The 25,530-nt window shown below is 40.5% G+C and overlaps 1 protein-coding gene across 17 annotated transcripts in view; it reads right to left on the bottom strand.

Annotated features, from left to right (window-relative positions):
* LOC113008901 (ELKS/Rab6-interacting/CAST family member 1-like) overlaps positions 1–25,530 on the bottom strand; it is a 150,726-nt gene that overhangs the window by 50,205 nt on the left and 74,991 nt on the right. For 9 of the 17 annotated variants that reach the window (XR_003270080.1, XR_003270081.1, XR_003270082.1 and 6 more), the window contains 2 exons: positions 25,239–25,370; positions 17,897–18,057 (listed from right to left, as the gene is read on the bottom strand). Coding sequence is in view for 13 of the 17 variants with exons in the window: in XM_026146814.1 (XP_026002599.1) it covers positions 17,897–18,057; positions 25,239–25,370 (293 nt within the window). In the remaining 4 variants the exon portion in view is untranslated. Of the gene's footprint in view, positions 1–17,896; positions 18,058–20,023; positions 20,078–25,238; positions 25,371–25,530 lie in introns of all 17 variants that reach the window. The other 8 variants (XR_003270079.1, XM_026146812.1, XM_026146816.1 and 5 more) reach the window with 1 other exon arrangement.

The raw sequence follows: 25,530 nt of genomic DNA, 5'->3' as shown, positions 1-25,530 counted from the left end.
ATGCTGACTAAAGATTCCAGTCCTACAAACAGTCCATATGTTTTCATTTAAGCTTTTTACAAGTTATTAACAAGTTTCCATCTAAAATTTCTCTCACTTATTCTCTATCAGTACTCCCCACCCACACTGCAGCTCTCGTTTCCATCATTTCCTTTCCCTCATCCTTCACCACTCGTGCTATCTCTCTGTCTGTAAAGAAGACTGGAGGAATTCTTTCCGTCATTTGGCGGTCGTGTGCCATGATGTCATCGCTGTGGCGACAAGGCAGACAGTAAGCAGATATACACAAATGCACCAGGCACCTGACCCCAGCCCCAACACACACACAAACACACACAGGGGCTCTCTCCTTTCTAAAACCACTTAAGGCCCCTCACTTTATCACAAACCCTAATGCCTGGTCTTAGATCACTCGCATTTTTCTACACACACACTAAAGCAGCTTCCCATGTACGCTGCATTATCTCTTCATGCTGTTGCCCTTTAATGCAATCTGCCATGTGTATATGTGTGTTTGTGCCTATACTACTGCATTGGTATTTTGTGTAAGGGTGTATGTGCATGCTCACAGGCTCTCTGTGTGTATTCAAAGCCTTATTCCTTGCATTAGTGTCTATATGACTGAAGTGTGTGTATGTGTGTGTGCCCCTGTGTCTGTAAAGTAGATTCAGTGCAGTGTGATACTGGCCAGTCTCTTTCAAAGACAAACACAGAGCTATTTTAGAAATAATCCCCGTTCTCTGTTCTCTGTTTCCGACTGAACAAAAAAGCTCTCCATTGTTTTCTGTGACACTGTCTGCTCTGGTTACCCTCGAGGCTGCTTGCGGGACGCCCGAGTTAACCCCTGTATTACGCGGTGCGTGTCAAGCACTGTGATGGGACGTTTTCTTTAAAAAAAAAAAAACAATATTCATGAATTGTTAAGACTTTTTAATCGCACTTAAACTTTGATATAGTTTTTAGTTTTTTCTCCCCCTGGTGCATAGTACTCCCCGCAAAACCAGCTCGACCCCTACTTGACCAGTGTTGAGAAATAAGTGAGTTTCGAGGTAAGCAAAAACAGCAAATTCACTTAGCTGGCAACTGGGGATTCGGAAAAATATGTTAATTACACTCTATAATCACGTTAACCATCAGTGCTTTGGTTCTCTTTAAACAAAAGCAGACAGGAAAGTTTTGAAAACAGCGAAACAAAGAAAATCAAACTCATTCCAATCTCCACAAACTGAGATAATTCTTATTATTTATAGAATTTATGTAGCAGTTAAAGGACTGTGTCTGCTCTCCATTAACCCTGTAGATCTGCCCATGCCACTTCTGAGCTGCTTCACCAGAAGATGAAAGAAGTTAGAGAATTACAAATTTGTGAGCTGGTTTCTGTTTTATAGGCTGAAGAGATGCCTTAAAATATATCCAACTGCATTGCATAGAACGGAGCTTTTTTTGGTTTTTTATCTAACCAACCAATAAGATGAGTCGATCAGGCCAAAGGAACCAATTTAGATGCTCCAGATAAACTAGAGCAAAAGCTGGCAAACTAAAGTCGACAGCATTGCTATAAAACTTCAACTTCTTACTTCAGCTTCGATACAAATTTGTCTGGGGAAAAAGAAATATATGATCAAACCTTTATCAGGTGTTCTTTTTCTCAAATTTTCCTTATTGTGGTCTATGTGTCAGGGCATAAAATGTGTAAATGTGCTCATTTTGAGCCCTGCTGTAAAAAGAGGGCACTGCAGTGGTGAACAGTGTAGTTTCACAGCAAGGTCCTGCTTGTAGGTAGTTTGAACCCGGGACCATCTTGCTATGAGGTGACAGTGGCTACTGAAAAAGACTGGGGCGCCTTTCTGTGTGTAGTTTTGTATGTTGTCCCTGGGTACTCCAGCAGTCCAACAACACATGTTAGGTTGACTGGTGATTATAAACTTGCTGTAGATGTGAATGGTAGCCTGTCTCTCTGTTTTAGCCCTGTAATAGACTGCTGACGTGAACAGGCTATATCCTACTGGGGTAGGCTCCAGCTTCCCTGTGATCCTGTATTGGATAAGGAATTAAGACAATCAAGTGCTATGGATATTTTGTTTTTAACAGACACGTATAAGGTACTAATTGGATAGGCTTAGATCACACTTAGACACATCACACTGAAGAACATAAATTAACCCTGGAGAACCAATGGGGTCAGAGCCGACCCCATTGGTTCTCCAGGGTTAAAAAAATTTCAGACCTTACCAACTTAGCTTGAAGGTGACTTTAGAGAAAAATTGACACATGAAATTTGGAAATTGTGTGAACAGGCATACCATTAACTAATGATAAAAAATCCAGTTTCCTGCTTTTTCTCTTTTGTGCCAACCCGTTCTCACTCCCAAAGCGTAAAATTTTACGCTAGGTGACAAATCGTCAACATATTACGTTTTCGGCTACCCACCACGTTCCTAAATGACGACCTCGGAAAAATGAGGAAATATGAGAACCGTATGGACTCAATCTACACATGTTCGCTCTTTTTCTTCAAATCGCTTAGAAACACGCTATTTAACATCATTACAGTCCTGGTTAAGGTCAGGAAAAAGGTTATGGTTAGGCCTAGGGATAAGGTTAGGTTTAGGGCTGGAATACAACGCTGAAGGTCTCCTTTCGCGTTCCTCAGGAACACCGCGGGACGTGACAAAACGTCGGCATGTTACGCCTCGGGAGTGAGAATGGGCTGTTTGTGCATGAGGAAGAAACAGGGAAGCAGCGAAGGGGCAAAAGATTGGCTGTGATATTTTTGTTTAATGTCAGCTAAAAGATAATTTTTTACAAAGAGGAGAGTGCAAAGTAGAAATGAGAAGAATAAAGCTGTCTGTCAGTTGTGGCTAACAACACGTGAACTCACACATATTGTGCAAACAGACACACAGAAACAGAGGTAGTGCTAAGATGTTGATTGGAGAAATCTGCGATAGAGAAAGGAAAAAAAAGACTTCCTCGTTTTTGTTTTTTAAACCTTTGCTGATACGCTTTTAGCTCTGTTTCCGACAATCCTCGCATGCATAAGCACATCTCTTTGGTTGGTTCTGCAGCTGATGACTGTGCATAATCTAATTGTACGTGAGGATGTAAAATTAATAGATTTCTCCTCTTTCTCTCTCTCTCTCTGTCTCTCTCACACACACACACACACACACACACACACACACACACACACACACACACACACACACACACACACACACACACACACACACACAGTTTCTGGGTCTCCTGAGTGGGTAGTATTTCTCTCCCAGCTGACAACTTCTGTCCTGCGGCGGACAACCAGCAAGTAGACAACTCATCTGCTTCAAGCCCAGCTCCCTCACTTTCTCAGCCTCTCTCTCTTACACACACACACACACACACACACACACACACACACACACACACACACACACACACACACACACTATACATTAAATATATACAGCCAGATTTATATCTGACATGGAGTTAATAGTTCCTGTAACGCAAGCCTTTGCTCCACTTTGCCCTCTGCTCTTAGACTGCACTGCAGTACACTACACAAACTCCCAAACACAAACACTCTGCTTTATAACCCTACAAGAGAAAACACAGTGCAACGAACGCACACATCGGAGCAGGTTTTATGAAACATTTGTTACTACTGGCCTGCCATGTGTGGACCATCAAAGTTAAGCCAATAAATCTCTGGTTTATAGTAAACTATTTACTGTAGCGCTCTCCTGCAGAAGGGCCAACACAAAGTTTCACTTCACCACATTATACAACTGAGGTTATTAGGGAAAATTATCGACACCTACCGACGTGGTAATGTGCGATCAAAACTTTGAAACAGTTCTCTAGGGCTGCAATAAACACATCAAAGGGATAACGCTATGCTGAAAAGGCAGAAGAATGATAAAATGATTATCGGGAATTACAGCTGAGAATGGCCTCGAAGCTTTAATTCAATGCCAAAATCCAAATCCTGTTTACTGATCTGGAAAACATACGTTTTTATCAAGCCTATAAAAACTGAGAAAAATAATAATGAGTGAAAAAATGATCCGCTTGCCGTCAGCACAGCAGCCAGAGCCTGATTTGGTAGAGACTTTGTTTTATGTTTGACTGACGCTGCCTAGATTAAAGTAGCCCGATGTATAACAACACAGTGAGAACAGCAGGATTTTTTGGGCAAGAACTTTTTGAGAGCAGAGTCTGTGTCTTAAACTATAATGGAAGTGGGTCAGAGATGCTGGACATGAATAATTTAGCATGGAGAGAGAAGACGGGATGAGAGACCATCTGAGGCAAGTGTTAGGGAAATAGGTTAAAGCTGGTGCATAGGATATCTGTGTGTGTGTGTGCTTGAGTGTTTGAGAGGGAGAGAAAAGCTCCCCTCAAGGAGCTGTTGTACATCAGAGAGGCTTAAAAAAAAAAGACAGCGAGACGGCAAACACACTCACACACACACACACACACACACACACATACACAGCATTGACAGGGAAGGGAATAAAATAACTGGAGGATTTGGAGGGAAAACAAATCAAAGAGACGTGAAGAAGGAGAGGCAGGGAAGCAGACACAGGAAAGGGAGGTAGAGAGACAAAGGAAGTAAGAGGGGAAGAGAGAGCAAGACGGAGAGAAGGGCAGGTGGGACTACTGCATGACAGAATGAGGATCTGTTCTTGACATATTCCCCCCTTTTTCTCGCTCCCTTTTTTCCCTCTAAAAAAACTTCTCCCGCTCCCTCACCTCTCTTTCTCTTTGTCTGTCGCTCAGACGCTCGCACACACACACTTAAAAACACACACTGTGACTAATAAGAAAAGTGTAAAAATGCATTATCTATGGTGTGCGGGAGTTTGCTCTTCCCATGAGACCACACACACACACACACACACACACACACACACACACACACACACACACACAGAAACACACAAAGAAGTGTGACAAAGCTGCAGCTTTGTGCTCACTGTGGTTCTTTACAGTAAATCCATTTCTATGCTTAGCTACTGAGACCAAGACATCTGCTTACAATCTGTCAGCACAAACTCACTCCTGCCATATTAACCAGTGAAAGTAATGGACACCTGTGAGTCCCACATGTTCACTGAAGTGCAATTTATCTTATGACTACGTAAGAGTAACTGAAATCTTTCGGCTGATCTTTATCGGCGTCATACAACGCTACTGCGTGTCAGTGGATTAAGGGGAAGTAGACGGAGGTTGGATGCAACTTTCACATCTTCTAATCCATGGCTCTCGAAGGTTTGATGAATGACTACCACTTCTGGAAGCTAGCTTGTGATGGAGGGCTTTACAGGAAAAATGTGCATGTCGAACACTTTATTGTTCAGAGGCGGGTGGTTAATGTTGCTAATTGTCCTCTTTGGACTGGTTTGAAGATTTTGAATCGTTAGTGAGAAGACTGATACATTTCCTGACCCTTGATGTAATTGTCTGTGTACTTTTTCTTTGCCATTTCACTACATCAACTATGCGTGGGCTAAATATATTACAGTACTTTATGGGCAACATAATGTGCTATCAGAGGTGGTCATTGGCCAATAGACCACACTTAGAATACTCATCTTCTAATAACACCTTAAAAACCAAAATACCCTGATCTTCAAATCACGCCGACATTCATAGATATTTACAGACAAGTGACGACTGAGCTGACACCTGCTGCACACAGAGGGAGCCTGCCCTTCAGCAGACAACCCATGTTGTAATTAGAGCGTAACAAGCATTCAGTTAAACTCCATCACTGGCTGTAGAGCTTGAACGCCGGCCGTGTGGCACATTAAACTCTCTTGTGGCGCACCGTGCACAAAAACACACACATGGCTGTTCTTTTTTTGTTTTGCATCAAACCTTTGCCCTTCATTTCATGGTGCCTATCTTCATTCATCAGCACGATTATGGGCAATTTTATTGATTTTGATATTGATCTTCATTTTCTAAAGATAGCATCCATGCTGCCTAATCAACATCACATGATGGTTACTACACTGTCATCCCTGTTTTAGTGAAGTCCCTTTTCCTAAACAGCTCACTCAGGGCCATAAGATAATTAATGCAGTGAGAATTCTTTGTAAAGAAAACTATTTTAACTAGCAGTGAAAAATGTGCACACTTATGTCTGCATTCTTTAATTTGTTAAATACGAAAAAATGATAGCACTATATAAAATTATAATTATACATTTGCAGCTTTTTCTTATTATACAATATTTGAAATTGGAAAAAAAAACAACTACTACTACCTACTACATTTTCAGAAATATTTGTGGGTGTTTTCTTGTTTGTTTGTTTTTTGTACTACTTGAACACTAAAGTGGCCCTCCAATGAGATGACAGCGCCAGCAGTGGCCCACAGCTCATTCGATTTTCAGACCCCTGTTTTAGAGCATTGGTTAGTGAAAGGAGACTGACTGTTTTCCTGGTTATGACTGTTTAAGAGCCTCCATGATTTCTCAGTGGATTTCAATTCTCATTAATTTGTGCAAAAAAAGCCAGCCAGTGACAAGAATGCATCACTTTGTTTCTCAGCTACAACATTGCTGATGTTTTGGTTTAGTAGACAAAAAACTGTGCTCATTACAGTGAACTACAGTGAATTAATGTGTCTATTTAGTTTGACAACAGTATATATAACATGTAGAGGCTAATACTTCATATTTGTGACTGAACTTTACTTTCTACAGAAGCAAAAACGCTATTTTTAGATTTATGCGGCGCAACACTAAACACAGCTGCTATTTCTTTACATTAGAATCAAATTAAAAAATTTTTTTTATCATCTTTCAATGTGAATCTTGCTCACAAAACTAAGAAAAGGCAAAACTCAAACAATGATTAAAGCTATTTCACTTTGAAATATAACCCATTGTTCCCATTTCCATCATTTTATTTCAGTTAACAATCACTTTACTGCGAGCCAGCTTTGCCAAAAAGGAGGGAAAAGTCTGAAAAGAAAATGTTATCATTACATTACAAATATTCATTATACCTATAGTTTAACCCTGATTACAAAGTTGAATCATCAAACTATTTTGGTCAATTTTTAGCTTCATCTGAAGCTGACTGGTTTGTCACTGGTTTGTTCGGTTCTCCTCTGCCGGTCTTATACTGCACTTTTATTATTCCCATAATAGAAATGAAATCGTCTGGCACTTCCAACATACAATCAGAGGCTTTGAAAGAATCCACGTTTTGTTTTCTGTTTTTCGATACGTTTTCTCTCTTCATCACTCCCTCTCTCTCTTTAATTGCTGTTTAATGATCTGTTTGATGGCCTGGCACATGCAACCTGTAATCAGCCTGAGGAAAAGAGGCAACTTTAGGTTTTGCCGCATCCTTTTTTCCTTTATCTGTTTTTCCTCTCCACTTGTTTCTTTTAGCTGTAATCTCCCTGTTATAAATATAACCCCCCCCCCCCAACTGAGTTTAATTCAAAGAATTGGGCTACATGTCCGAAAAAATGTAGTAACAAAGCGTACATGATGCCAGCGACATGAAAGTAAACATTCACTGGTTTACAAGGATTCTTTTGTTTTTAGAAAATCAAATAAAAACAAAAACAAAAGAACACAACTTCTGAGTGAAGCGTGTCTTTTATTGTCTCTAGTTTACCGATTCAAATGTTTCAGATTCCTACAAAAAGTAAAAAAGCATCAGAACAGAGGCAGAGAGCCAGAGCGAAAGACAAAAGGGAAATACAGAGCGCACAAAAAAGTGGAGAGAAGAGAGCGAGACATAAAGCGTGGCGCCCTGATTTGAGCTTGTAAGACTAAGTGTCAAAACTGCGTGCCCCTTTTTGTCATACTAAGCTCTGAACATGTCTGTTACACACACACACACACAAACACAGACTTGCTTTGGCACACTGTGGATTAATCTCATTGCTGTCTGAGGGGATCAAAGCGCATCTCTGTGCTTGGTGTGCTGCCACGAGCATCATGTGTACATGCATTCGTGTGGGAGGATGTATTTTTATGCGTCTGTGCGTATGTGTTTGTATACATCTCCAAGCATTCCTCTGGGAGGGAAAGCTTCTCAGCAGTCTTGCTGTCTGTTTCTTTTTTTTTTGTAAACGACTGTGTGTGTGTGTGTGTGTGTGTGTGTGTGTGTGTGTGTGTGTGTGTGTGTGTGTGTGTGTGTGTGTGTGTGTGTGTGTGTCTTACACATGCAGCCATATTGTTAGTGACAGCTGTAAAAAGCAGAGATGTCATTCCATTGACAGAGCCTTCGAAAATGAGATCTTCGACTACACACACACGCAAAAGCGCAAAAAGAGAGCCCGACACGTCATCGATTAGTTGCAGTATGTAGTGACAACGGTGAAGACACGGACGGTGGGAGATATACAGCTTGCCAAACAGAAATCAGGCAATAATGACTTTGCCAGACAGGTGTAGGCTTAAAAGAAGGGATGGCAATGGAGAGATGAATGGAAAGAGATGAAGAAAAGTGGAAGGGAGGATGCAAGGGAGGAGACAAAAAAGGAGGCTGGAATGGACTGAGAGAAGTTATTTCAGGTTGAAAGATGAAGTAAAGGAGGGACGACAGGAATGAAGGGAGGGATGGCGGAAAGGGCGCAGGGGGAAGGAGAAGGAGTCTGGTAGGGAGATAAAACAGAGAACAGAGCAGCTAAGGAGAAATAAATTGAATTTATAGCATTCACCTTGAGGCATCGGCCAAGGTTCTCACTGCAGGAGACTGAAGACAGCGAAGCCGCTTCGTGTGTCTGCAGACTTTCTTTATGGCCTAATTGTACACGAGGCTCAAAATCTAGTCTTTGTGTGCACAAGTGAAAAAGACAAATGTGATATTTTTTTTCCTCAAACGGACTCTCAATCTACTAAAAAGCTTCATCTTAGTGGGTTAAAATCTGTCCAGTCTGTTGTGCGCACAGGAGATCCAGGTCTATTATATCCAGATGGAGTTTGGTGTTGCTGGGAATTTGAAGGAAAAAAATTCTCAGTGAATCACCTCCTAATACGAGATTATCACTACTTTCTCAACCCGAGGCAGCATCCCACACACAGATTAAATAACTAAAATGTTCTGCGTCTTTCTCTGCAGAAAGGAAATAACTGCCAGTGCTGCCAGTGACTTTGTTTGCCTGTTGCTGAAAACCTTGACGTCGTGCATCGTCGCCCTGATTTCTTCTCTTCTTTGAGTTTCTTCAGTGTTTTTTTTTTCTGATGACCTGTTTACAACATTTGGTGCAACAGATGATTTCTGAGGTTCATAAAATGTTAAGTGAATTTTTCTTGTCTGGTAAAAATATGATCAATAAATTAGTTGACATAAAGTTGTGCATAAAGGTAGGGCATGAAAGTAAAAGGAGGGGACATTAACCATAAAGTGTCATCTCAAAGATTGATGGATGAACGGAAGATGGAAGGCAGACAGAGATGAAGGGAATATCATTTCTTTGGGATATCATGCAGTTTTGTTGGATATGTTGTAAGTTGTTGTAGGACAGCTGTCTTTCTCCTTTTCTCTCTGCCAAAAAGACATTTTCTGCTTTTCTTTCTTTCATTTAATTTATCCTCTTACTCCTTCCCCCCTAAAGCGACTTATACTTCCTGCCCTGACCTCTTTACTGTCTTTTCCGCTGCTTCCTCTGTGAGCCCCTCGTTCTCTCCTGCACATCTCCTCTCCTCTTATCACTTTTTAATTAGGTAAATTAACATTTGACACATTATAAAATAATTTAAATAAAAAACCAAGGCTTTTGATTTCAAGAAAAGAAATGATATTTATAGATACCAGTCGTCTAGGAGGAGAAAACAATCATGGAGACATGTGTACGCTTTAATCATTATACCATGATGTATCGTGTTCTAGCCCTTTATGAGAGCAACATAATTAGAACCCAAAATCTCAGAATTAAGAAACCAGAGTTTACACCTCAACAAACCCAGTTCTGTTGGAATGGAAATGTCATATGAAAATGTGGTCACTACTGAAGATAGATAGATAGATAGATAGATAGATAGATAGATAGATAGATAGATAGATAGATAGATAGATAGATAGATAGATAGATAGATAGATAGATAGATAGATAGATAGATAGATAGATAGATAGATAGACAGACAGACAGACAGACAGACAGACAGACAGACAGACAGACAGACAGACAGACAGACAGACAGACAGACAGACAGACAGACAGACAGACAGACAGACAGACAGACAGACAGACAGACAGACAGACAGAATTTTATTTTGAACATGCAAATATAATTGAAATAACAAGAGAAAAAAACAACTTAAAAATCATTAAGTTTTCGTGTATATATCTATGTCTACAGAATGTGTGTGCTCGAAAAGGAGTAGGATGAAGTTTTCCTGTTTCTACCCCCTTATTTCAAATTTCATTGCTTACAAATCCATATCCAGGATTCAACATTATTTGATCAATATATGTTTAACTATGTACAAGTCTAACACGTTGAACATACACAAATAAAACCATTTTCAGCACGTAAACCAGAACAACAACAAACTACATTTTTACATAAACTAATCACGCTGTGTTTAACACCCGCTTAATCTCTGAGCTTATTTTATATTTGTGTGACAAACACCTTAATGAACACTTAAGCTTGGGTTACTCTGCCCTTGATCTATAAAAAATGAGGACACAATGAGACAACTCAGTCACTGAGAGGAAGATTTCCTATATTCATGCAATTTATTCTTTTTGAACAATTGTGTGAATTTTTGTATTGATGTACTTTTCTTGATTTCATCTGTACAGGTGTTCCACACACTAACTCCTCTGACTGTAATGCTGTCATATTTACATTTGTCCTTACTAGAGGCTTGCTGAACATAAGGATTCCTCTCAGGTCATGAGTATTTGGTCTTTTTTGGAACAAGTTCTGAAGATTTATTTGCTGCTTTGTACATTGTTTGTGCAGTTCTGAGGTCAACCAAATCTTTAAATTTGAGAATATTTAATCTGATAAAAAGTGGATTTGACACAAACCGTGTCAGATTTCCAGCACAACATGGTGGTTATCGCTGTCACATGACAGCAACAAGGTTCTGTGGCTGAGCCTGTTGGTTGGCCGAGTCTTTGCTGTAGCAGCTTCCATTTTTTTGTCGAGTCCTTCAAAAGACAGCAACTGGAGGTTTGTAAAGATGTTTCGCGTCTCATCCAAGAGGCTTCTTGAGCTCTAAAACAACTGATGGTGACGAGAACTCACATGATGGTGGTGTGGGGCTTAGAGGTATCACACCTTGGCCCCAGTGATGGTAATGACCCACATTTTTGTTCATTATATGATTAATAGTGGGTCATTGACGCTCAGGACCACCTCCAGGGAGCAAACCACAAGAGGTGAAGTCCCAGTGATTCTCCATCAGAGATGATCCAATCTCCATCATCAAAAAAGCCTCTTGGATGTGGCTAATACACCTTCGGGGACTTAAAGAAGCCGAGCTGCTTTATTTTCTCAGCACTCAGGACTACCATGACCTGGATGACTGAAACCTGCACGAGTTTACATGCTTTTCTTGTGCCTGCGTAGGCTTCCTCTGGGCCTTGGGTAAACTGTTGCTTCTAAATTGACCACAGTTGTTAGTATGTGGTTGTCTATCTTTTTGTGGTAGCCCTTGCGACCTGTCCACATTGTATTCTGCTTTTTGCTCAGTGTCAACAAAGAGAGGCTTCATCTCCACCGCAACTCCCATTGGATAAGCAGTCAAGAAAATGCATGGATGAATGAGAAGTTCAACTGCTTTGGCATGTTTAACTGTAATCTGGGTGTTTCTGTGTTGACAGAATCTGGTCTTATCATGCTGAATGAGTTAAGGGGTGAAATATGTAGCAACTCGTCATCACAGTAAAAATCGTAAAATTACAGCCTCGCATTAAAGGTTTTCTTGGCAGACTTTTTCCTGTGAAAAATAAAGGCATAAAGGGCGTTGCTGTCCATACTGTAAAGCCTTTTAAGGAAAAGAACCTCTTTTTGAGATGACTTCCATCCATCGAGTCCTGATGGAGATGTTAAAGTTATGGTTCTGCTGGATTTACTGTCTCTTCGTCTTGGACAACGAAAACAGCTGCATCAACTGAAACATTACCAAACACATCACATGTACTGGGTTTCTAGCTTACTGGGAGCTAGAAACTGTCCCAACACATACAGCAACCATAAAAGATGGACACGGATGTGTGTGTTTGACTTTGTATGAAACTGATGAATAGAAATGAGGGAAAGACAGAGCGAGGGATGTGTGTTAAATGTCAGTTAAGCTGAACAGCAGAAAGCAAAATAGGTTTTAATTCATTTAGATTGAGATTTCAGACCTGACACCCTGCTGTTACGCACACACTGTCAGCACATTCCTGCAGCTGGCTGCGACACACAGTTGCACAAACACACCTGCATATGCCAAACTATAGAAACACATGACAGCGCGCATGCACATCAACCCAAAGGAGACTGGAAGAAAATGAGCATGTGCATAAACCCCGAAGAAAATAAGTCACGTGTTGGAACCCTGCAGGGCAGATGTGCGTGGCTCTTTTTGTGTATTTGTACTTGTGTGTGTGTGCATTAAAGTCTGTAAAGACATATAGTACCAGCTGCTGAGAACTACAGCACAAAGATAGACTTAAAGCCTCACAACTTCACATCGGTGTGTGTGTGTGTGGAGGGAGGAAACAAGAGAAGGTGAGAGAGCGAGACAGAACGTCAGTATGTACATTCGCTCAGCTGTATTTGGTATATGTTGCCGCATGGGAGTGAGTGTTTGTGTGTGTTTGCCCAAGAAACCACTGAAACATGCTGTATCATATATCATGTCTTACAGCAACATTAAACCTTACACCGATGTAAAACTGGGCAGCAAATCAGACATCAAACCCCCAAGAGTTAGAGCGGCCTGTGTGCGCAGAGACAGCTTCATGTGCAATACATTGAGATATATGAACACAAGGGACGCCGCCACCTTAAACATCTCATGTTTCACGTGTGGGAGAAAGCTAGAAACAAATGACGTGTTTGCTGACCGTACTCTAATGTCTTGTGAAAAATATGAGCAATGGCGTCATGGGCATAACTCACTGAGAGGCAAGTACCAGCTACCTGAAATGTCTAAATTTTTCACTAAGGAGGAACAGACACAGATATGCATTATCCCAAATGTGTGGAGAGACCTGCAACGCCATGAAAAATATAAGAGCTCTAAAATCCAGCGTTGTTGGATACTCAAATAAATTACATAAGCCCCTGAAGGCAATTCATGGAGGGTTTTTAGAGATTTGATAAGGTTGCTCCAAAACAGATACCAACTGAAAACAGTAGACTCAGCCAAAAGACAAACAAACTACAGCCCAGTGCATACTACTGTGCCAACTATAATCAGTATTTTTGAAGGAGATAAACAGTTAGTTAGACAAACGTAAAGACGTCTGTCTGACGTTTTATTAATTAAAATAGGACTTGTTGATCTATCAGTATGTTATACAAACATAATGTTTCATTGTTAGGAAAATTCTACACCAAAAAGAAGAGTTTGATGATAATTATAAATTTGTCTTGACGTTTCTTATGTGTGGAAACAACACAAAGAAACATTAATAGTAAAACACACTGCTGAGTTAGAATATGTGTTAAAGATTGAGGTCAAGGGCAAGAGGGAAAAAAAAGAGGGGGGGGGAGTCATTATTTGCAGACACATAATGAATGTATAATTCACTGATTCGTCACACTGAACTTTATTTATCTGCTCCAGAAACAGCAGAGGTTATCAGCAGAGTAAATATTTGGTTTAATGTAGAGTAGGTTTGATCTGTGTATGGAAACACGCAGTCACCTCACAGTTCAGGTTGCAAGCTGGAACAAAATGGCGACAGGAGCTTAATCATGGGAATCATGCTATATTTATACACGCATTCACACATACATTCAGCTGGTAGGAGAGGGATGTTAAATGATGCACAGACTAAACTGGCTGCTTGAGATTGTTAATTAGAGTCTGACCGATAATGGATTCTTGTGGCTGCTGCAGCAAAAAATTCCTATACTGATACACTGGACAGTATTTAATACAAATATATCCATAGGTTATATGTCAGACTTACGTTAAAGGGGAAATGTGACGGTGCCATTACTTATGATCTTGCCAGCTCTTTCTTTTAAAATCTGGCTGGCAATTTGTATTGAAGTTCCCCCTCCTCAGCTGTGATGTTTTTCTGGTACATGTGTGCCAACTTTTTCTACTAATAAAAATCGAATAATAAAAAAAAAACATGACAGAAAAGTTCCTGTTTTTCTACAATAGAAATTTCAGTTTTTTCACAAAAGGTAATTAATGCGCAGTTAAACGTCCTTATAGTGATGGAAAGGCGAGTTTCTTTGGTCCGGCTCACTTAAGATCAAAGTGGGTTGCATGTGGTTCACGATGTATAATGAGTTGGACATCCCTGGTCTCAATAACCTGGTGAATTTCAAAAGTGAGCATTGGATTTTGGAAGAAAGGATTTTCCCTATATTATAGCAAAAATAAAGGAATCTTTATCTTTAAAGCCTCTGATTAACAGTAATTCTTTTTGTTGTCTTGATGCATGCTCAGTCATTCAGGTAAGTAAATCTCCAAAAGTTGATTCTGTTCATCTGGACGTTTGGTGGAGCTGATCACAGCCACAGAAACAGCAATTCGTAACAACAATATTGCAGAAGTGGAAGCAGAGCAACTACGGACGAAAGTTTCGGCCTGTCTCAGCAATGCAAAGCCCCCAGCATCCAACATCACCATGGAGGAGAGGAAGGCACTCACATCACTTAGTGATGACAACAACATTATCATCCTTCCGGCAGACAAGGGGAGGTGCACAGTATTGCTAAACCAGAAAGACTATCATGAGAAAATTTTGTCACTACTCAGTGATGAAAATACTTATGAGCCCCTGAAACGAGACCCAGGAAGTGGCTACAGCAAGAGGGCGATAGACTGTCTGAAGCAGTTAGAACAGGACAAGCCTATTGACCGGACCTCATACCGCAGGCTATACCCAGGGGAGTCTACACCAAGTCTGTATGGTTTACCGAAAATACATAAACAGGGTGCACCTTTAAGACCGAGGCTCTGCAGTCTATTTACACCTACAGGCCAGTGGACACTCTTTCAAGGATGAGGATGTACACATCTTGGACAGGGAGGAACGCTGGTTTGAGCGCAGAGTCAAGGAGGCCATTTACGTGAAAAGGGAAAGACCATCTCTGAATCGAGGAGGGGGCCTAAGGGTACATCTTTCGCCATCTTACAATGCTGTGATTGCAGCCATTCCCCAACTCTCTGTGAATGGGACTCAAGGCCATTGATCAGTGGGCTTTGGTCAGTGGTTGTTGATCAATGGTCATGAGAATTTGCATAATTAAGATTAAGGAACTGACCTCCCAGCCCATTGTTCCTTCACTGGGCTGGTTTCAGTCATTATGGAAATGTACTGTTTATGAGATTGGGGAAACCTGCAGTCAGCTGAGACTGAAGAAGTCACTTGGATGAGTGACGAAACATTTCTCCCACAAAACGCTACGTCCAGATGAACAGAATAAACTTTTGGAAATTCTTTTTGTTTGTTTGTTTTTTACCGTTGAACAAGTAAAATGGAAACTTCTTTTTTTAACTTTCAGCAGTCAGTCATCATGCTGTTACTGCTGTGTGTAGTCATGCCCAGAAGTACGATTCTGAACCGTGAAAAACTCCTGGTACTCTATACTTATGGGGTGGTCAGCATGTATGTGTGTGTTTATATGACGTTAATATGTGTTTGTGTGTTCTCTGTTTGTAACTCTGTGTACAGGATATAAGAAGCATGTGTGTGTGTGTGTCTATTCACGTCTGTGCCTGTTACGTAAATATTCATCATGAAGTCATTGTATGTATAAAAGAAATGCTAGACAGGGCTTGACATCGGTAAATCAATCAAGAGTGCGCTTGCACACGTGCGCGCACACACAGACGCAATTTCATGCAAACACAACACCACACATTCTGATTCACTGACGCCTGCAATAATCACACGAGTCATTGCTACACCAATAAAACGGTCCGTAACTCTGCTCACCTGGACTGTGAATGGACATGCACAGACTTACACACACACACTGTCTCCCTAAAAAAGAACAAAAATAAAAATGCAAACTTGGAGTTCAGGAAAACTAAATCACAATGGAAGCCCTCATTTCCCATGATCCAACAGTTGACTGTCCCACAATCTGTTTAAATAGACAGGGCATGCTGACAGTCTCTTTGGCATCTCTTTCAGCCCAGTGCACTGTTCCACTAAACTGGACCTTGTTGTAAGGTCTCAGTGAGGATATAAAATAGCAGAAGGGACTCCTCTTTGCTGCATTTAAGCTACAAACCCATCTATTAAACCGTACCTTGAGTTAGACTGTGTAGGTGTCTGTTAATGTAATCAATCATATTACGAGAGCTTTATAGCGGTACATGGTTATTGCATTATCACAGTACTTAAGTATATCATTTTAAAGTGTGGAGAGAAAGAGAGAGAAGATAAAAGGAGAAAGAGGGGGAGGAATAAGAGGAGAGAGTTAATGAGGTGCCGGGTGAAGATCATGTCAATGTGACCAGTCATAGAAACTGAAGCAGCAGAAGAGACCCCTGGAGATATCAAGAGTTGATTGTTCTGTATTTAAATTCTAAGCAGTGAGAATAAATGAGAAACTTTGGAAACTTTATACTGTTAAACTAAAACTGAATGCAGCCTTTTTACGTTAACCTCTGCATTAAAGAGAATAACATAGCACGGCTGTGTGCAAAATGTACCACAAATCACATCTCTAGGAATTGTACTTTCAGACCGGATATTGACGTATGATACAGCAATCAATATTTTCTAGGACATTTGAGACATCACCCATGCTTTTATTAAATAACGATGTAGTCCAAAAAATATTTTAAAATGTTGAGATATGTCTAAAAGCAGCAGGTTTCCCAGTCTGGCTTCCCACAAAGCATACTAAGACTTTACATTTCACTGGGTAAATGATTTATACTCAGAGTTTGTATGAGGTTCTGGTCAGTGTGTTGCCAACAGTGGATGGCAGTCGGCACACCACCAAGTAGATAGGAGCACTAACCCGCACAGAAACTAAAGCCATGCAGAGTATGTTCATGTAAAAGAATTAATATAAATTTAAATGAACCCAATGGGGGGGCAGCACGGTGGCAAGAAGGTCCTGAGTTCAATTCCACCATCAGGCCGGGGTCTCCCCATGTTCTCCCCATGTTCGCGTGGGTTCTCCCCAGGTACTCCGGCTTCCTCCCACAGTCCAAAGACATGCAGTTAGTGGGGATAGGTTAATTGGAAACACTAAATTGCCCATAGGTGTGAATGTGGGAGTGAATGTAAGTGCGATTGGTTCTCTCCTGAAAAGGATAAGCGGAAGCAGATGGATGGATGGACAATATTTCGAACTCTTTCATCGCTTTTCAAGATCAGGGACATGATTGGAGAGCACACTGTAAAATATGCCTTAAAAGCTCAATGGGACAACAATGTATTTAGACATTTTTAACAATGTGATAAGGTGGTGCAAGCTGAGAAATATCCACACAATCATTTTCGCCATTCATTCATGTTGTGGTCACATTTTTACAGTTTTAGAGGGAAATTAACTATTTTTCCATTATATTGTTATTTTTTGCTGTTTTGATGAAACTATAACGCAGCCACATGAGACGGCTGAAAACGTAAATGAATGAAACTGAATGAACATAGATTTTATGAGGCATTGTGCACGTTTACGTACGCCGCGTGAAAGGACAGAAACACGAAATGTAACCAAATATAACAGCTTAAATTTTTTTCAGTTAGATGGAGAGAAAGACTTCTTCTTACTTCATCTCCAGGACCTCTTCCAGGTGCTTCCGCCTCTCGGCCCGCAGCGAAGTCAGGTGACCTTCCTTCTCAGCCAGTGAGAGTTGAGTTGATGACAGCTTGGCTTTCATCACCTCCAGTTCCTGTTTCACCTTCTCCATAGCAACCAGCAGGTCCTCCACCTGACACATACAAGTTAACACAGTGTAAATATTTTGGCTCATTTTTTTTTCCTCGCCTTTCCTTTTTTCTTTTTTGCACATATTAGTCTTTATGTCTGCGAGCGTGTCGTCTATTACGGTGCATATGTGACCTACTGTGTGTTGATTTTCCTCCTCCTTGTTTTCCTTCCCCTGTCTCAGTTGTTTCTCTTTCTCCCGCTCTTCTCTGATACATATTCTGTGTCCCACTCTCTCACTGGGCATATATCAGTTTGTCAGTTTAATGTGAGTGAGGTCAGTGTGGATTTCTCTCAACGACATAACCACTACACACACACAAGCACACACATTTTCTCTTTGGAAACCTTTTTCTTTCCTTTCCTAGTTATATACTACACACCTCTAAAGTTTTAAATTAGCATAAATTCGTCTTGCATCGCTGTTTTTCTGAATGCTTAAAGACAAACGGTGAACTTGAAGCATTGTCGCTGAGACCTTACAGCCAAATTAATGTGCAGTCCCTGCTTTATACTGAGATTGTAATTTAATAACATATTTATTTATTTTGCAAAACACAACTTACAGCTTTACAGTCAGATACGGCACCCTGGGTAGTACTTTAAACACTGCTGAGCTCAGACAATATTACATGCCATGTGGAAGAAGTTCTTCTGACCTGAACCACAAAGACATTGAGATATTCTCTTCTTATTTCCCCTTAGTTTTATTTGGATTACCATGTTATGTATACACATCCGATCTTTACATGTTTGGATATCTTTGCTAAATCTATGGAGCCACGCATACACACAGACAGCCAAACAAAGTGTTGCTTTCACAAGATGAATGAACGTGCCTGTTTCGGCTACAGATGTTTATTTGTAGATGTGTATGAATGGTTTAGGTTGCATACATGGAAAGATGTCTCAAACATTTCTGCAAACAAGTCACCATAAAGAAATGCGTGTTATGACTGATATTTATAATGGGATTCAGCATCTTCTCCACCACCACTATGATCTTAATTTCTGGCTCATTCTCTCCTTTCGTCTCTCTCCAGAGCACTGACGGTGATGCAGAAAGGCAGAGTTCAAAAAGTTGTTCTCTGTTGTTTTCTCATTAATATTGTGATACATTTGTGTACACCGGTGTCAGGCTCAGGAGATCGAAACAAAGGTAATCAAAGTCTGTGGTTTTATTCCTGTCCTTGGGAAAGATACAGACTTAAAGGCTGTATGTGTCATCGATGTGCAGGTTTGTGATAGTGTTTCTGGTTTGTAGTATGAAGGACTTGTAGTGAAAAGCTTTGCATAAGTACATTAAGATTTAATTTGCAATTAAGAACACACTGGTGATGGAATGAGAACGGAAAAATAAGACGGGAACTGAGACAAAAAAACAGAAAAACAGAGAAAAAAGAAAAGGCATAGTGTTAGTTCAGGCAGGCCACAAAGTCAAGCTCAGCTGCAGTCCCAGCACATTAGCTGACGCACCTTCAGCAGCTGAAGGCTCAGCTGACACTCTTAAAGATTCCCTCCCAATCCATTCCCTGCATTATGCCTAAATGGCTTTCCACGTATGCCAGTACAACATAATTCCCCCACATTAGAAGGAAATGACAAACTTCTTTTGACTGAAGTGGCCCTGACTGAAATATGTCTCTTTATATCCAAACCCATATAAGGCCACTGAAAAAAGAAAACTAATTCATAGTGTACCGTATGCATGCCCCAAAACATTTCTACCAATTAACAAATCAAAGTCTTATCAATACAATTCTACTTTTTTCACTTTCCATCAAAGTTGCATCTGTTAACTGATCAAAATGAACAGATCCAATAAAAGCTTTTGTTAAATGGCTTTTTTTTTTTTTAATTATTTACAACTTACTGTAAAAAATTAAGGAAATATAATAAAAAAAATTAAAATTAAAAGATGAACAAATGTAAAAAGCAGACGAGCAAGGTATGGGATGATTGTTTGTTACCTTTGACCACCTAAATCCGCTTGTGATGAACTCATGCATTGGAATGTGAGAGAGCTGCATACAAAATAACAGAGAAAGAGATGTGAGAAGCGGGAATGACAACAGTGAAGGAGGTGGAGACGGACATAAGGATGTAAAAGGAATTGCTAGAGGAATTGCGGAGAATACAAAGGGTAATGAAAAGATAGGCGCAAAGACAAATCAAGGAAGCCGAAGGAAGAAAAAGAAGGAAGCAAAGAAAAGTGATTGTTTGTGGTGAGAGATGTCAAAAGAAAGGGAGGAAAAATGCAAAATAAGCAAATGCTAAGCTGATGAAAGAGAAGCAACCAGACAGAGGAAAATGCACAAGAAGGAAGACACTGACAGGCAGCAACATGAAATACAGTTCAGACTAGGGCTGTTCGATATAACGATATATATCGGATGACGATATAAAAACGCCTATCGTTTCATTTTACGCTATCGTTTGTTTCGTGGTGTCGCAAAATAAACTGTTTACGGCAATATTTTTTCATCGTTTTGATGGTCACTGTAGTGGCTATATTCATTTCTTAAAGTTCTCTCTTTCTCTTATATGTAATATAACCACACTACAGACGGACAAGCGCCTGTTTTTATGGGTTGTGGTTAGCAACAACGACGGTAACAGCATCGCGTGTCCGCTTGTTTATGTTCCACATAAACCTTTCACAATAAAGCTCAAGATCCTGTTGAGAGTTTTTAAAATAATCTGAATCACGTGAAAGAGCAGATTATTTACGGATGAGAAGTAAAAAAGAGCCGCCAGGTGCTAAAAAATAAACCTTAGACTCAAACTCAAAGAATTTACAGAAAATGTTACATTTTTGTGATTTATATCGTTATCAGGACGATAGAATTCTTATATCGGGATATGAGATTTTGGTCATATCGCACAGCCCTAGTTCAGACAAGACAGAAAGATAGTGGACAATAGAAGAGGGTTGTTTGTTGGGGGTAAGAAGGAAAAGATGGGACATGATACCAACCTGGAGTTAAGAGAGAGGAAGAGAGAGAAGCGTGATCATCATTAAAAAACGATTAGTGGATGGGGGGATGGTGGGAGGGGGCGAGGAGAGACAAGGTCTGGCTGGGAATGGACAGCAACCCCTTCAGTGTTCTGAGAGTGTTTCCGTGTGTGAATAAGGGTGATTTCAGCCTTTATTTTAAGCATAGGAAAGTATGAATGAAAGAAGAAGGTGCACTGAGTTCAAGAATTGAAATTGTGTGGTTAATAAAAGACGGGAAGCAGGAGAAGAGGACGTCTGTCTTTGGTTTCGGAAGAGACGGACATGGTGTGTCATTCTGTTGACTCATTTCTCTGTCACCCACACACACACACAACACACACACAAAAACGCAGCTTCCTTCAGCGATCATAAATACAGTAGTGACTAATGTCTTGCAGAAAAAGTTAACAATATTTTTATGTGGTGTTTATGCCGGAAAAACCCTGTTCATCACACAGTCGCGCACACACACACACACACACACACACACACACACACACACACACCTACAACTATGCAAACACGTGTTGTCTCTATAGCTGGACATAAAAGTTGTGTGTATGGCTCCCAATATGGAGTCAAGATGCGAGTATAAATGTCCCTGGTTTGGCCGCATTTGCATATGCGTGTGTACGCATTTGTGCCAACCCCATAATAAGTGATGTGTGTGTGCCTTTGAACAGGCCGGCCTCATTAAGGGAGGAAATTGTCTGCCTCTGTCATCATTTTATAATTTATTATGTGAAAGGTTAATTGCAGTGACGCAGTTGTAAAAAACAGAAACACCAAAATATTTATTTACAATTTACTTGTGGGGACAGAGGCGAGTTTCCAGTTCCAAAACCAAACTTGGGTCCATCTGGCTCCTGCTGAATGCAACGTTGTGCAGCGCCGGCGTACTGTTTAAATAGCAGTTAGCACTTCTTTCTGCCGTGTTTGTGCGTGTGCATTTAAAGAAATAAGTATGCATGTATGTGGTCCGGCGTCTTGCATATTACTTGCACTGTCTGCGAGTGCCACATCCACATGTGCATGTATGTCTGTGCTGAAAGGTTGAGTTAGTGCTATTGGGAGAGGGCTGCCAGGAGTGTTTGGCTGCCATCTCCACTCATTCACCACACGCTGACGCTTTTTGCTCCTTCCTTCTCGACTGAAGCATTTTAACACGAGGACACTCTCCAGGACCCTGTCCTGGCCTAAATGGCCTCTGTTCTATCTAATTAAAGCTGTCACTTGTAGCATTTTGAAGTTTTTCCAGCCAAATGAACTGTGATAGCTTAGCAAAATTACAGTAAAGACATTAAGCAGCAATTTTTTTTTCAATTTTTTTTTTTTGCTCCAGGAAATAGGCAACCATTAAACTCAGGACTCTGGGACTTTCTTTGGGGCTCAATTTTAAGACAAATTTAAATAAAAGAATTATTAAATCATAAAAGAAACACATCAAGATTAAAAAGAAAGAACTCCTGTCTCCCACGTAGCAATGCTGCTGCTGTAAAAAAAGAAAAAATGTGTTTGCTTTTCTTGTTCACCATCTTCATCTCTCTCTGTAGCTCTCTGCTTAGATGAAACGTCAAACCATTGACCGAATATTAATACTTGTGGCTTTCGGTGCTTCCTCACTGTGTGAACGAAGTCCAGCCAACTAATAACAGCAGCGAGGATTGTGTTTGACCAATGAGTGATGATTAGCTTTGCAAAATCTAGCCAAGGAACTTTGCTTTGGGCTTTTCTTGTGGTTCGTGAAAAGACTGCACTGAAAAGAGCTAAATTAAAAAAATTTCTTAGCTTTGTTTAAAACTAATGTAAGGTTCCTGAGGGCTTTAAAAATTCCTACAGTTAAAAACAGCCATTAAATATTGCTGTTTTGGCATTTTAAAAAGCTTTCCTCACCAGTGAGACCCGCCTGTCATGCACTCAAACACAGCATATAAGTTTTTTTTAAACATGCAGAGTTAATTTTTGTTTGTGCTGTAACTTCTACCGCCCTCTAGGCTAAGTCTCTCCTGAAAATAATAATAACAATAACAATAATAATAATAATAATAAACCCACAATCTTTTGCTAAATCTAACCATGCAGCTTTTAGTGCTTAAATCTTGATTAAAGGAATGAAAGCAAAACTAAAAAGCAAGTCCAAAATGAAGAAACATCAATAAATCAGTGCAGTCAATGAAACTTTAACATATGATGATTCAACCCATCGCCATTCATCCAACCAACCCCTGAATGTGGACATTTACATTCCTTAAAAGCAGGCTGGTATCTAAACTTATCACGAAAACTAAGGAAATGTTTTTGGTCGATTATTTATTTGTTGTAACAATTTTCTTGGCAGTAAGTCTTATACCATTGGAAAGCCTGTTTATTTCCCCTTAACTGGTGCCATATCTACGGGGAAAATGTATTTGTGGGTTGTGGTCATGGAAAACTTCCCAAAACTTCTCCATCAAACAAACCAAACATCTTATTCTGCTATTGACTCTTGTTTTGAGCTTCTGGTACCCCTGGTGCTGCTAATCAGGTGGCTGATTGGCACCTGATTAGCAGCAGCTGCTAGCACCCTGCTACAGCGGGTGATCCGGATGGGGCCGTGGCATAGGGCAACTTCACGCTGGTGTTCCACAAAATACAGATTTCTTTACTTTGTGTGATGAGTTGATTACCATTCAATGTTGCCATGGCCAGTGTGTCAAAGAATGAAAAAGACCTTACGGATAACACACAGAAGAGCCAGTATTTGACTGGCAAGTATGATAACATGATGGTAAAATACAAAATGAAGATTTATTAATGTTCAAACACCACAAAAGGCATCTACACTGCTGGGAAAGCAAATAAATGTCAACTACCTGAGCCATGCTCCAGCTAATGGTTTTAGAATAAAACTCAATAAACTACATTTCCTAATTAGAATATCAGATATTCACACATGTTCGTTTCTTGCAACAAAATCCCAGAGAGTTAAATATCTAAATGCAGAATGCTATTTCTTCTTGGTTGCATCATTACATCAAAAGGCAAATTCAACCTGTCGTGCAGATCATCTTAAACATATTTTCCTGTTGCACTAAGCACCTTTGAAAACTTCCCGATCCTGACTAGAATCTGAAACATAAAAACAACACTTCTTGTTTGCACATGGATCTGAAAGAGCTAAGTCTTATTTCACCTGTAATTACTATTCCGGATAATAACCTATCGTGTGCTTGACTTTGCCCATGATCTGTCTTTGCTCTGTTCCATCTCTCTGCCTGCTACTTGTTTGGCTCTGGTGCTCATTAACATTGACTGTGGGCAAGGATGTCAGCAAAATACCTCAAAAGTAAAACATCTGTTTGCATGCCCGTCTTTACATGTCGGTCCAGAAGTAGTCCGGTAAGTAAAAGCCAGAACAGGCAGCCAACATTTAGCAGGAGTAATAACAATGGAGTCCAGCCGTATTGCCAACAGCTACAGCCGACCGTGTTTTCTCAGGGCAGTTTTCATCCGTACAGCCCACACAGTTTTTTTTCTCCCACTTGTCAAAACGCATCCAGGCACTGAGGAACATTTCCCATCTCTATGGCCTCGTTAAGTCACTGGTACCCAGGGGAACAACACATATGCACACTCCCTGTGGTCTGAGGTTGAATTCACCAAAAACCCTTCCGTTCTGAGCCTCCCTTAACACCGGTACGAGCTTTCCTTAGTGCCTCAATATAGATAAAACACATTACAAATTGGAGTGGTCAGCTTGCGCTTCATTTGAAAAAGCTGTTTGTGTGTTGCAGGCTAAAGTGGACAAAATGCAAGCTGTTCTTTAAATAGAGATGTATTTACCTCCCCTGCAAATGAAGAGTGACTGGACAAACACGCGCACACACACACACACACACACACAGAGCCACACCTGAATGAGCTCAGTTGGCAAGTGTACAGCTACTGCCATTAGCTACTTTTGGCACTGCGATGTTTATCTATGTCAAAAAGAGTTTTTATGTAGCTTTAAATATGTTTGCCCATATGTTTTTTCATCATATGTCCAAATGTGCCGCAAAGCAAAGGAATGAATGAGGAAAATCCTCAGAAGTGAGGACATCTGTGTCTGTTTGAGAAAATAACTGATAGGGGTTGAGTTTAAGGAAAGGTTTGGGTCCTTATACATGCAGTTTCATGCGTGCGTGAGCAACTGAGAGAGACCGTACTTGCTTCTCGGCCTGTGTGCGTGCCTGCTCCTCCTGGGCGAGCACCACCTCCCTCTCGGCTGTGATCTGAACGCTTTCTCTCAGCGCTTCCTCCAGCTCCTCAATGCGCTCCTCCTTCTGACGGAGAGAGTCCTACAAAGCAAACGTATGGAAGAAAAGAGTATTAGTAGATGAAAAAAGGGATCCCAAAAGTTAGAACAAATAATCTTGTCTCAGACGTGAACGTCTGAACCAAATTTGTGCAAATCCATTAAAAAGTTACAGCAACTTTTCAGTCAAAACTGCAAATGTA

Source organism: Astatotilapia calliptera, chromosome 17, assembly GCF_900246225.1.
Source record: "Astatotilapia calliptera chromosome 17, fAstCal1.2, whole genome shotgun sequence".
Classification (NCBI taxonomy): domain Eukaryota; kingdom Metazoa; phylum Chordata; class Actinopteri; order Cichliformes; family Cichlidae; genus Astatotilapia; species Astatotilapia calliptera.
Note: the sequence above shows the minus strand (reverse complement) of the source record. Positions and strands in the feature narration are given on the sequence as shown.